Consider the following 12,043-nt stretch of genomic DNA (forward strand, 5'->3'; position numbering starts at 1 on the left):
TTTCTGAGCTCTAGAGTTGAATCCCCAATTGCCTACAAGCACTTATGTGGCACAGTGAAGAACTGGATCTAAAAGATCTGAGTTAGAATAGGGCCTCAGATCTTAGTTGTGTGGCCTTAGACAAGTCACACCTGGTGTTTTCTCCCATGTTGTAGGCCAGCCTCATGGCTTACATCTGCCTCTCCTTCCTTGGCCAGGATGGGCGGCACACCCTCCTGACCCCTGTGCCAAGGCCATCCCTCTCTATTAGGAGACACCTGCTTTCCAGCACTAAGACCCAAGAGCTTGGCAGCACAACTGGGCACCCATTTAGGTAAGACCCCTCCCCCAACTTCTGACAATGCAAGACCTTCAAATACTACATAGAAAAGCTAGCTGCAGGCCATCTCTTGGATGTCCCCTCAACACCAAAAACTCAACTTGTAGAAAATCAAATACTCAAATCCTGTTTTTTATGTTGTTTTAGATCATTTTGTGTTCCATGTTCCAAATCAGTACGTCATCTTTGCTTCTTCCTTGTCTAACCCATGACCAGGTGCTTCCAATTTCTCCCACTTTCGCTATTCTCCCTGTGATCATCCTATTAATAGGGCCCCTTTATTTCCCATCTGAACCAACACGTAGCACCCTAACATGTCTTTCCTACCTAGTTCCTCCAATCCATCCCTATCCCTGCTCACTAATTTTCTTTAGGCCTAAATCTAGTGAGTATGCTACTCAAAATATTTTCATTGGCTCTCCACTGTCCTTAAATTCAAACTCCTTTTCTGGGCATTAATTTGGCACTTGCTTTTTCAGCAGTAATTCACAATTCCCTCTATCTACTTTAAATTAGGCTTCTTTGATGTTAAATGTCTTAATCTTTAGACTATTTCATCCTCTCCACCATTATGTCTACTTTAGCATCCTTCTAAGTTCATCATCACTAATGCCATCTCCCCCAGACCCCCTGATGTTCCTCTCTACCCCAGCTTTTCATACTTCTTCAATGTATTTAACTTGCAACATCATTAACTTGTACATGTCATTTCTTGTACTAGTTCTAAAGCTCCATAAAGGCAGACCCTTTCTTCCCTAAGCAGTAGCTCTTCCCCACACTATCATATGGGCAAAGACATACAGGTGACCAGTGTTTCTGAAGGCCTCTCAAAGCCTCCTTTATGAAAATGTTCCCTTTACCCACAACAAAATATGCCCTTGCCTGTAATCTAGAGCAATTTGTGGCATTTAGATCCTATCTAGCTTAATCACATTCTACTTTGCATTATGGCTGAATGTTTTATTTCTTCCACCTCTTCCCCACCCTTCTTCATATCTGCCTTAAAGGCAGTGAATTACTCATCTTATTACCAACCATCCACAGCACATATTAGCTATTCAGTTGATATTAACTGAATCAAACCAGATGGAAGATATCTGAGCATATACTTTCTCTGAAGATGTAAAGGCCAGGCTCCTAGAACAGAATTCATTTGGCTGGGGGAAGACCTACTTGACTCCAAAGAATAACCTTCTTTCTGCCTATTCCTGCTCCTCCCATGCAGAAGAGACAAAATTATTTTATAGGAATGCCTCTCTCCCTTGCAACATCACTTCATTTTCAAGCATACAAGCACACTCTTCCTAAATACTTTAATCGTACTTTAAAAAACATATGACTATCACCTGCCCCTACCAGATCCCAGTAAAACATGCTAGTTCAGGTAAAATCAGCTGGGGGTGGAATGTGCACCTTGAAGAGTTTAACTGACATCATGAGACAGCTTCTGGGCTCTAAGGGGCAGTTTGCCAGGTTGGGCTTGAGACAGCTTTGGGAGAATACTCTCTGGCTCCTTGAGGGTCATAAGCAGAAAAGGCTTTGGCTCTGGCAAAGAAAGCTGGAGTGGGAATGAGAAAAACTTAAGTGGAAAGGAGGCAGGTGGGGTTTCCTTTTCCCTCTATGTTCAGCCTATTAGAACTTTGAAATGGGACCATGAAAATACTTAGAACACTGAATTTATGATTGTGTAAGCCATTACTAATGATAGCCAGATGATTGATTTGGCCCTCCCATATCCACCACAGAAACCAAAGAGACAATCACCTGCAGGCTAAGAAAGGCTGTAGCCTATTCAACTATGTCCTTATTCCATTCCCTACCCCACCCCTCAATGACAGAAGCTAGAACCCACCCAAAACTTATTTAAGTGTCCCTGTTCCATGCCCATCCAAGATTCTAGACCAGGTTTATCTCTGATGGTCTCTATAATCTTACTTTCTCCCCCCTCAATAAAACACACCAGCAGCTTCAGAGGACTTCTGGGGTTTTTTTGTGGGTGTCTTTTTTTTTTATTTCAAATACTTAAAAAGTTCCCTAGGCTCTTTGGGGCTCCCACACATTTATGCCTTCCCCCAAACTCACAGCCCCAATTCCCACCTTAGCGCTACTTTAAAGGGACAGCAATCCTCCAAGACAGGTATGTTAGAGTTAAGTTTCCCATCCTGCTTTGCAGAGACAAGGGAACTGGATTTGTAGCAGTCAGATCTGGATGGACAGTCCCATTTACCTGATACTAAATCACCCGGCACCAAGCCCAGCACACAAGGCATTTTTCTCTGGAATTGGACTGATCCTTCCATCTTCAGTCCATTTTCCCTACAGCAACCCCACACCCAGCCATCACAACCAAGGGCTACAGAAAGAGGGAAGTCAGCAAATTTTTTTTGCTCCAAGCCCCAATTCATATTACCCCATATTCCCACCCACCCAACCCCACCCTCTCAACCCCACACCAGGATTTCATAGAGATTTTTCCCAGCAGATGTTTGGAAAAATAAAACACAAAAAAAGATTCAAGGTCTTGGTGCTCAACCCGAGGGGCTCCATGCGCTGGGACACCGTCGGGCAGGGGCTTCTGCCTCTCCGGCCCGCACCCAGGCCACCTCCTGACCCCCTAGCCACTAAGGCAAGGAGGGGCAGGAGCCAGCACAGGACCCAGGGGGGCAGCGTCTCAGGATCTGTCGGGAGCCCCGGGAAGCATCATTCAACTTGGCCACTGCGGACGAACACAGAAGAAAAAATAAAAACACTGTCAAGTAACAGGGGAAAAAGTATGCAGCCCCAATCCTCTCCCCACCCCATAGCTCTGCTCCATACTCAACAACTGTTAAGCCACTTGGTTTTCTCCCCATCCCCGTCCACACAGGGAAATTTTTTATTTTCCCCAGAGCAGCAAAGAGAAGAAGGAAGTGAGGAGGAGACAAATCCCCAATCCTATGTCTCTCACAGTAGCCTTCTCCTTGCCCCTCTGCAGCACATGGAGATGCTCAAAGAACCAAAATCATCCTTTAGACAAAAATCTGTTATCTGGGGTTTCAAATCCAAGAGGTAATTTCTTGGTTGAGAGCAGGTTCTATTTCAAAGGTACAGACTAAAACCATTCAAAATGGTCAAGCTGATTGAGGAAGCAGGACTGATGAAGTGGAGACACCTGAATAAATGATGGAAGTTGACAGTTCCTTTGTTTGGATCTTACACAAAAATGTCTTTTGGACAGAACACAACAAAAATTCAAGTTATTTTGGAAAAAAGCCTTTCTTTGTTAACAAATTTACGGAACTCTGTGTTGTGGAAAAGGGCAGGCTGCTCAGAAAACGATTTGGTTCCCTGTTTTCATAGTTCTCGAAAACAGACATGGAGGAAGGCAATGGAAGGTCTAATTTTCCTATCTCTTCTATGTATTTCCTAAAAGTCAAACTTCATAATGATCATCAGTCCTGAGGCCTCACACTGGGCGATGGAAAGAGTAACTTGGAACGGAAAGAAATGAACAGAGAACTCAAGAAGATTGGAGATGAAAAGGACGTACAAAAATTATATATATATTTATATATATAATAATATATGTGACATATTTATGTACAAAGTGGTCAGGACAGGTGAGGCAACTATACAGGGTGCTTAGCAATTCTCCCCTTCCACATGGGGCTTTAGACCTAAGAAGAGAGCATGAGGAAATGGAGCAAGAAACACAAAAATAGTTATATACATTTACAAGTGAGAGCCAGTGAAATTGTGGGTCAGAAAGACTGTGGCCCTGATCCTGCCACACTCTTTAACTTTTCAAGTGGCAGCAAGAAATCTGACAGGCTAAGCAGGAGAAAAGCATATATACACACTTCTATATACACATATAACAAGTTGATCAGTTAGTCATTCACATAAGTTGAGTGAACGGATTATCAGGATTTTTATAATAAAAGGAAAGTAGGGAACAATCTTCACTCTGTCCCTCTCTGATAAGTAACAGCAACGAAGTATAACCTGTTCAAACAATTCTATTCAGGCCAAGGCATGCATTTGTTCCTCTTCCCTTGGTAGATTTATGAATGAGCTCTAAGATGTGCTAGCCCTCTGCTCCCTAGTAGTTGGGAATCCTGACCCTTAAGGATTTAGGTTTTCTAGCCCTTCTCTACACTTCCCACTTTTCCCAGCCTCCTCTAAGGTAAGAAAGGCTGTTCCACATCTGTGGCCCTGCTGCCGCTCCTTGCCCTTTGAAGAGTGGGCCCTTCCATTTTTTTCTATTCCAGCTCCCTAATAATACATGCAAAACACCGGACTTTGCCTATTTATGATGAGCAGGCTCCCGCCTGCCCAGGGATTAAGCTCTCAGCCACTTTTTAGGCCTAGAGCTAAGGAGAGAGAATGAGTCAGAGACAAACATCCATAATTGCCTTCTCCATCATCTTCCTCCTGGTCCTCACACTGGGGGGCCTCACCCCTCTCAGACAAGCCCCAAACTTCCCCTTCTACTCTCTACATGCAATCCTTAATGGAATCAGCCTATAGCCCTGCCTAGCTGAAACCTACATCAAGCAACTGCTGACCTGCAGAGTCTATCATTTTAAAGTCACATGATTAACAGCAAAAAGCTTTTCAAGCAGAAACTCAAGAGAGCTAGAAGCAACTGGCTCCAACTTCTGCAGTTAAAAAGAAAAAAAGGTTAAATATTGTTCAAGGTCACACTACCACTTAGTGACCAGAATGGTAGCAGAACTCAAGCATGGGTCAAGAGTGAAAGCAGCTGCTCCAACCACGCCAGCACCCGGCCACATGAAGGCAGGGCAAAGGCTGGCCTTGATGAGACACCTCGGGGAGGAGGGGACAGGCAGGCTTTAAGGTTTTGCACAAGTCCAGGAGTTTCCTCCCTCTCTCCAGGATTCTCCTAACCTGTCCCAAAGGTACATTCCATCCAGGCCACCTCCATCCTCTGTCTGCAGAGCTTGTCCACCAGGGTTACCATGTCTACCACAAAGGGATCTGACTCATTCCCTCCCACTCTTTGGGGTAATCTCTTCTCATAAGAAAGGGGAGACTGCCTTCCCTCCCAACTTATCAGAGCTAGTAAGTTATACCATCTTCTCACACCAACATCTCTTACTAAGGAGGATTTCCAAGGCTGCGGGTGATGCCCTGAAAATCTTCCATGTGAACAAAAGGTCATGAGCTGAAATGTGAACCTTTCTTCAACGCACCTGCCCCCATCCTCAGCAGCCTCCAGCTACCAACACCAGGTCCAAAGTCATCTCTCCATTTGCTTGCTCCCTTTTGATTAGATTATTGTGAAGATCTGAATGACTAATTGCTCAGCCCAGCCCAGCCTATAATACAGAGAAGTCCGATGGTGAAGGAGGGGGAGGGGAGGGGCACAGGTTACCCCGCAAGCTTGCTGGTGACGAGGGAGGACTTTCTCTGGGGCAGGTCCTGCGGTGTGGGGATATGGTCGCCTGTCACCGAGTTCTTGTCTGGTCCTGCACTTGGCAGCTGTTTGTTCTTCATCTTGGCTTTGGCCATGTTGTAGTCTCCTGAGTCAAAGTACTTTTGCTAGAAGACAAGAGGGAAACATTGAGGCAAAAGTGGGGTCTAGGACTTCTGTATTGGCTCAAAATGGAAATATGCACTCTGACCTTCCTTCCCGAACTCTGTTCAAAAGTCTCATTTACCAAGAAATTAGCATCTTTGTGATTTCTTACCACTTACTTATATATTTTCTTCATGCTGTTTATGCTTCTTTATCGAATTTTTTTTTCCTGTAATCACATCTAATTTCTCCACTTTACACTCTGAATTCCCAGAAGACAGGAACCATGTTTCCTTTTTCCTCTTTAGTGAATACCATAGCACTCAAAAGAGAGCATAATCAATAGCAAAGAATGAATGAGGGAGGGAGGGGAGGAGCTTGACTGCCCGATCTATTGGTCAGTCTTTGGTTGTCTCATCAGTCAGCTGGACATAAACTCAGGCTTTGCAGAACAGGTTCAGAGCTGAAATGAACTCCCTAGAAGTGAGAAGCTGAACCAGTCTTTGAGAAAAATCTGATCTCTCTCCTCTTTCCTCCACACTTTTCCATAGCTGAAAAATGCCTTGGTTTTCATTGTTTTTAGCAAGATGACTCAAAAGTCAGCATTCTATCACCAAGAGTGACTAATACTCACAAACTATGTTTCCCATTCCATTTACAAGAAGCACTTTCCAGTACCTTGGGAGCCAAAGCTCCTACATAGGCAGCTATGAAGATAGAACCTCTCCTTCCTTGGGAGGGAGAGGGGGAAGGGGAAGAGAATCATTCTGGAAAAGATAAACTGCCTTCTAGAGGGAGTATTAACAAAAGCTGGAGCTGTCTCCAAGGGGCTGAAGTAGTTTTATTATTCACTGCATGAAGGAGGATTTCTATGGTAGGGATGGTCTGGCCTTCCCTTCAGTAAGGGATTCTAAAATACACACAGCTTAGCCATTATTCTTCAAATGTCAAGTGGGCAGATATACAGAACAACACAGTGGAAATAGAAACTTTTTTGGGGGAGGTCAGGATCCTATTTTTTCCTACCATTCTCTACCTATCTAAATGAAACCTCCTTGGACCTCTTCCTTTTCCCTTTTTTTCCCAACAATATCCTATTACACTTCTTTAAATTCTGACATACTTAGGGGTGCCATTTCTAATTGATCTGGGTGAAATATATCACAAACAAGAGTTTATAATGTTATAGTTTCAGAAAAAGGGACAGCAAGACAGCTACAGCTCTCTTCCTCCTCAGTTCTCCTTCACTCTCCTCCCCCTAATTTATAATCCCCCTCACAATTTATAGGGCCTAAATGACAAACACATAACAGAAAAAGAGAAAAGGTAGTGCCTCATACCCCCTTCTGGAGTCTCTTCATGAGGAAGTCCGAGCCCCCAGGCTTTTGTCCCAGGCTTGGGTATTTGGCCTTTAGCTTTGCCTCCTCAGCTCTCTCGGGGAGAATACCTTCTTTCTCCTGTGTGTCCTGGGGAGATAAACAGGAACTATTTTGTCAAACAAGGACCAAGTAACAGGTGTGGTTAACCCCACTGTTATCACCCACTCCCTACTCCTGTTTAAAGAGCGTCCACAATGCTTCTCATAAATCATTGCTCAAATCCATGAAGGTGAAGACAATTCCTATCCTACCACCCAGGGTAAGAAGAGGTGCAGCTCACACCATACCAGTCAATTAACCAGTTTACAAGGCCTGGGCAGGGGTCAATATTCAACTACAGCAGTTTTAACTATGGAGCAATTCTCATGTAAAATGAGCCACACAGCTCATTCTCAGCAAGGAAGTTCAAAAACTAAGGACAAACTTTGGGTGCCCCAAGAAGAGGCTATCTATACTAGTAAAAAAAAAAAAAAAAAAGGGGGGGGGATAAGAAAGATAAATAGAATGCCAGATTCTACATAGAATTCTCTCATTATCAGAAGTTTTAATAGTACTGGGGCAATAAAAGTTCCAGCACAAAACTGAACTCGTTTCTAATTGCTCCTTGACCAGAAGCATGGTACTCCCTTCTGCCTCATTAGCTTTTCCTTTTCATTTTTATCCAGTTGGGTATTTTCAGCCCTTAGCACAAGGTCTGACACACAGTAAGCATTTCTTAAATGCTTGCTGGTTGAGTGACTTTCCTGTTTCTGTCCAAGACACCATCATACTAACTCTGTACCCATGTAACCTTGAGGAGCAAGTCATATTACTTAAGTGTCTTGTTTCCTGAACTGTAAAAAGAAAGATTTAGGTTATATGACTCTTACAGCTCTGAAACCAGAATCTTTCAGTAATTCACTAAAAATTTTGGTGTCATCCTTGCCTTCTCACTTGATACTCCATCAGCCGTCATTTTATTTCCATATCTTTCTTATCTATACGCTTTTCTCTTCTCACACAGCTACCACCACAGATTTGTAGAGAAGTAGGCTGGATGCTCTGTTCCTCTGGGAAATGCTACCAAGCTTTTGCTCTATACCTATTTATCAACATCATCCTAATTATTACCTTCATCATTTCTCACCTGCACTACTGCCACAGCATCATAATTGGTCTCCCTGCCTGTTTCTCTCCTATTTCCAATCAATCTTCCACATAACTGCCAAATTTATATTCCCAAAGCACAGGTCTGAACATGTCACTGCCCACTCTTGAAGTTTCAGTGGCCCCTAACGCCCGCAGGACAAAATGCAAACCCTTGTTTGGTATTTATACTCAATCTGGGGTTACCTTATCTTTTCAGGCCAGTTATACATATTTCTCCCAATAAGCTCTATCTTTCAGGGCCCAACCCATTTGCTATGCCTCTTACATGACATTCTCCCTCTGGTTTTTCTGCCTGAAGTGCTCTTGCTTCTTCTCTCTTAGAACACTTAGCTTCCTTTGAGGCTCTATTAAGAGACCTTCCCTGATGCTACTGGAAGTAACTTCTGAAATGCTTTGTTTTTGTATTGTGCATATGCTCTGCATTTACTTCTCTGTGTACATTTTGTTCCTATATCAGAATGGGAGCTCCTTGCGGGCATGACTATTTCATTTTTCTCTTTGTATGACAGGGCTCTCCATGGTCTTGAAGGCACAATATTAATTAATGCTAACTGAACCATATGTTGATTCAGTAAAATACGTAAAGAATCCTACACTATTCGGTGCTGGAGATACAAAGATGGGCAATATTCTAATTTTAAAGAGTTTACATTTTATTGGGGGAGAAGAAAGGGAGGAAAAATGGCCAAAGGCACCAGAGTCCAGCCTTGGAAGAAGCAGAGTTTGAGAGGTCCAGAAAGGAATTAGAGAAGCTTATTCAAATGCACAGAGGGAGATGTAATAAGGGGAACACCTAATATTATAATTTAACTGGACTATAGGGGAAAAGAATGACAGCTGGAAACAGACTATGAAGGGCCTTTAACACCAAGAAGATTTTATATTTTACTCCAAAGGAAATCTTCACTGTAAGCTTTTTGACAAGTGAGATTTGTGCTGGCAACTGTATGGGAGATGAATGAGAGGTGTAGCTGGAAGCAAGGAAATCAATCAGAAGGCCACAGTATTATTCAAGTGAAAGGTGGTGACGCCATAAACGAGCGGTGGTCCAGGGGAGGGGAGAGAAAGGGGTCAGATTTGAGAAACTGTGACGTCAGCTATCATCTTAGCAACCGACAGCCCAGTGCCTGGCACACAGTAGGTGCTGACTGACTATGCTGGCAAGTAGTAGGTTCTGCCTCAAGTTCTTCAGCTGCATACAGGGCACAAAAAGGTCCCCTTGCAATTCATTCACCACGTTGGAGACGAAACAAAGGACCACAATTCGGGCCTAGCTGCGTGGGCCTGAAACGCTCTCTTCGAGCTTTTTTGTTTCTTTCAAGGCCCATCTCAGAGCCACTTGATCAATGAAACCTGAGGCCTTCTCTGCCAGGAGATCAGTTGTCTTGGCAACTGCCTCCCACTAGAAGGCCTATTTAAGCCATGGCAGTCCAGCCCGGGTCACCGCTGTCCTGGCGGTTTCGGGGCTAGCACACATCAGGGAACGGCCGCTGAAGGAGTGGCTCTGTTACACGGCTGCCTGCCCCGCTGGTGATGACCTCTTTGGCCGCAGGGAGGGCACGCAGGGAGCCCCGCGCCTCGGCTGGGGGGGAGGGGGCGCCACGGTCACCCGCCTCCCCCACGTCTCCCCTAAGAGCCCTCAGCCCCTCGCATCCTGCGCCGTCTTGGCGGAGGTGGAAAACAGATTGTCTCAGTCCTCCACAAACACGAATCTGTTACTTGTGAGAAGCCTCCACCTTAAATAGACGTGACGCCAATCGCCGCCCCCACCAGCCCAGCCGACTGTTTAGCAGGCGCTCGCAGTGTAGCGGGCGGAAGGAGGAGAAGAATCAAAGAGCGTAGGTAGGAGTCAGAGACCCCACGCGCCGGCCCAGCGTCGCGGCACCACGCCGCCCCCGTAACACACCAGACCTTTAGCCCACTTCATTCACTCAGCCTCTCCCAGCACCCGCCCGACGCCCAGCTCTGGCCAATCATAGCACGGCTTATCCCAGTTGAGCGACAGACCGGCCGGCCAATTAGGTTGCAGCGCGGTCCTGACCGACAGGCTGCCTAGCTAACCCGAGCTCAAAGGATCGGCGGTGGTGGGACTCACCGTACGCGACGAGGGAAGTGGCCAACCCGAGCCGAGCTCGGGACCCTACCCGCCAATAGACGCCAGGGGAAGGCCATATCTTGCCCCAACACGGTCGCCCTGTCTCGCTCCCCACCCCCCTCCATTTCACCTGCTTCTCCTCTCCGGTCTCCTCCGAGGGGTTTTCAGCCTCTTGTTTCTGGGACATGGCAGGGCCGGGGCGTCGGGAGTACGGGGCTCGCGGGGTGGCGAAAGGAATAGGGAAGGGGGAGGGGAAGCGGGGAGAAGCTGCGTCTGCCTGCCCGGCTCCTGTCACTGGGGTAGCTCAGTCAAAATGGCGACCCGCTCTCGTGACGTTGACGGCCTCTGCTCTTAGGAACCAATGAGGTTCGGGCGATGGAAATGACGTCACGACTCACCAATAGCCGCTGGGCGAAGGTGGGCTCTCCGCTGATGATGGGTAGTTCGCAAAGCCAATAGAGTAAGAGAATGAAGGCCTCTGACCAATAGGAAGCCTGTGGAGGCGGTCTCGGAGGCGGGGCTGCTGTTGCTGGGCTCTTAGTTCCTTTGGTCTGGCTAGGTAGTGAGGGCAGGCCAGGAAAAATCTTCAGGGCGTTATCTAGAGTGAGCTCTGAGCATCTTCAGGCTTCTATAAGCACTTTCATTTCCAAGTGGCCAAGAAGTGGGAGCGCTCGGGAAAAGTAGAAAAGGATCGAGAAATCAGATTGGACTGCCAGCCAATGTGGCACTCGAGAACTCGTCGTGGAGACAAGTGAAGAGGAGGAGGAGGAGGAGCTGCGTTGTGTTTTTTCTTGTGGGGCTTCCAAGCCCTTCTCTTAGGATGTCAACGACCTACTCGTCTAAGGATAGGATGCTCAGAAACTATTATTGGCTGAATAGGCAAATCCCAGGGATTCCCTGAATCCGTCTTAATTGTGACCAATCTGGCCAGAGGCTTGTGTCCCATCAGTAATGACTCACCGTGTGGTGCAAAGTATTCCTTGCCCAGTGCAGGTGGCACAAGGATAGCCGTTTCCTTTTTGTAGCTTAGCGGCACTTTTGACGATTTAGCCAACACCCAGAGCCCTTGGAGATTCACAAAGTGCTCCTACATGCCTCACCTGGTCCTCGAACGCAGCCTTACAGAAGAGGGGCCGCTGTGGCCCCGTTTTACAGTGGAGAAGATCCAGTGCTTAAATGATTTGCCCAAGGTCATCTGAGGAAGACGAAGGTGATGACTGACGTCCGGAAATAAACCGGAGGTGGCAGTTTTACGGAAGGAAGAATTATTAGACTGGAGTCATGTAGGAAACTGGGGGTCAAATGGTCAGTGTGCAGGAGGTATCCCCATCCGGGGCCCATGGGGAAAATCTTGAAGAAGAATAACGTAAAAAGTTAGGAAGCTGGAACTTACTGAGAGACTACATAATAACTTAATCTTAAAGAACAGAATGATCGATAATTAATGACTTTTTTCCCCCAGCTCTTATCCTGACTGGCATTTTTTATGTCAATTTCCAGAATGCCCGGATAGATGGAATAGTGGGAAACTTGCTGAATTTGGAGCCAGAGAATTAAAATGCAAACCTCAGCTCTGTCAC

General features: G+C 45.9%; 1 protein-coding gene across 1 annotated transcript; it reads right to left on the reverse strand.

Moving 5' to 3' along the window:
• Window positions 1-2,290: 2,290 nt before the first annotated feature.
• On the reverse strand, window positions 2,291-10,793 carry ENSA (endosulfine alpha). The gene is made up of 4 exons (XM_074263416.1): window positions 10,594-10,793; window positions 7,181-7,306; window positions 5,697-5,863; window positions 2,291-3,035 (listed from the first exon to the last, which is right to left on the reverse strand). Exons 1-4 carry the CDS (start codon window positions 10,648-10,650, stop codon window positions 3,020-3,022), a joined length of 366 nt encoding a protein of 121 aa, XP_074119517.1. The 5' UTR covers window positions 10,651-10,793; the 3' UTR covers window positions 2,291-3,019.
• Between the last annotated feature and the right edge of the window lie 1,250 nt (window positions 10,794-12,043).

This window comes from Sminthopsis crassicaudata, chromosome 4 (assembly GCF_048593235.1).
Source record: "Sminthopsis crassicaudata isolate SCR6 chromosome 4, ASM4859323v1, whole genome shotgun sequence".
NCBI classification, from domain to species: Eukaryota; Metazoa; Chordata; class Mammalia; order Dasyuromorphia; family Dasyuridae; genus Sminthopsis; species Sminthopsis crassicaudata.

Excerpts from the sequence above, each read along its gene's own strand:
- ENSA (XM_074263416.1), bottom strand. The coding sequence starts at position 10,650 with ATGTCCCAGAAACAAGAGGCTGAAAACCCCTCGGAGGAGACCGGAGAG. Across the intron at positions 7,307-10,593 it reads AGACCGGAGAGGAGAAGCAG|GACACACAGGAGAAAGAAGG; the intron begins GTGAAATGGAGG and ends TTATCTCCCCAG. Across the intron at positions 5,864-7,180 it reads TGAAGAGACTCCAGAAGGGG|CAAAAGTACTTTGACTCAGG; the intron begins GTATGAGGCACT and ends CTTGTCTTCTAG.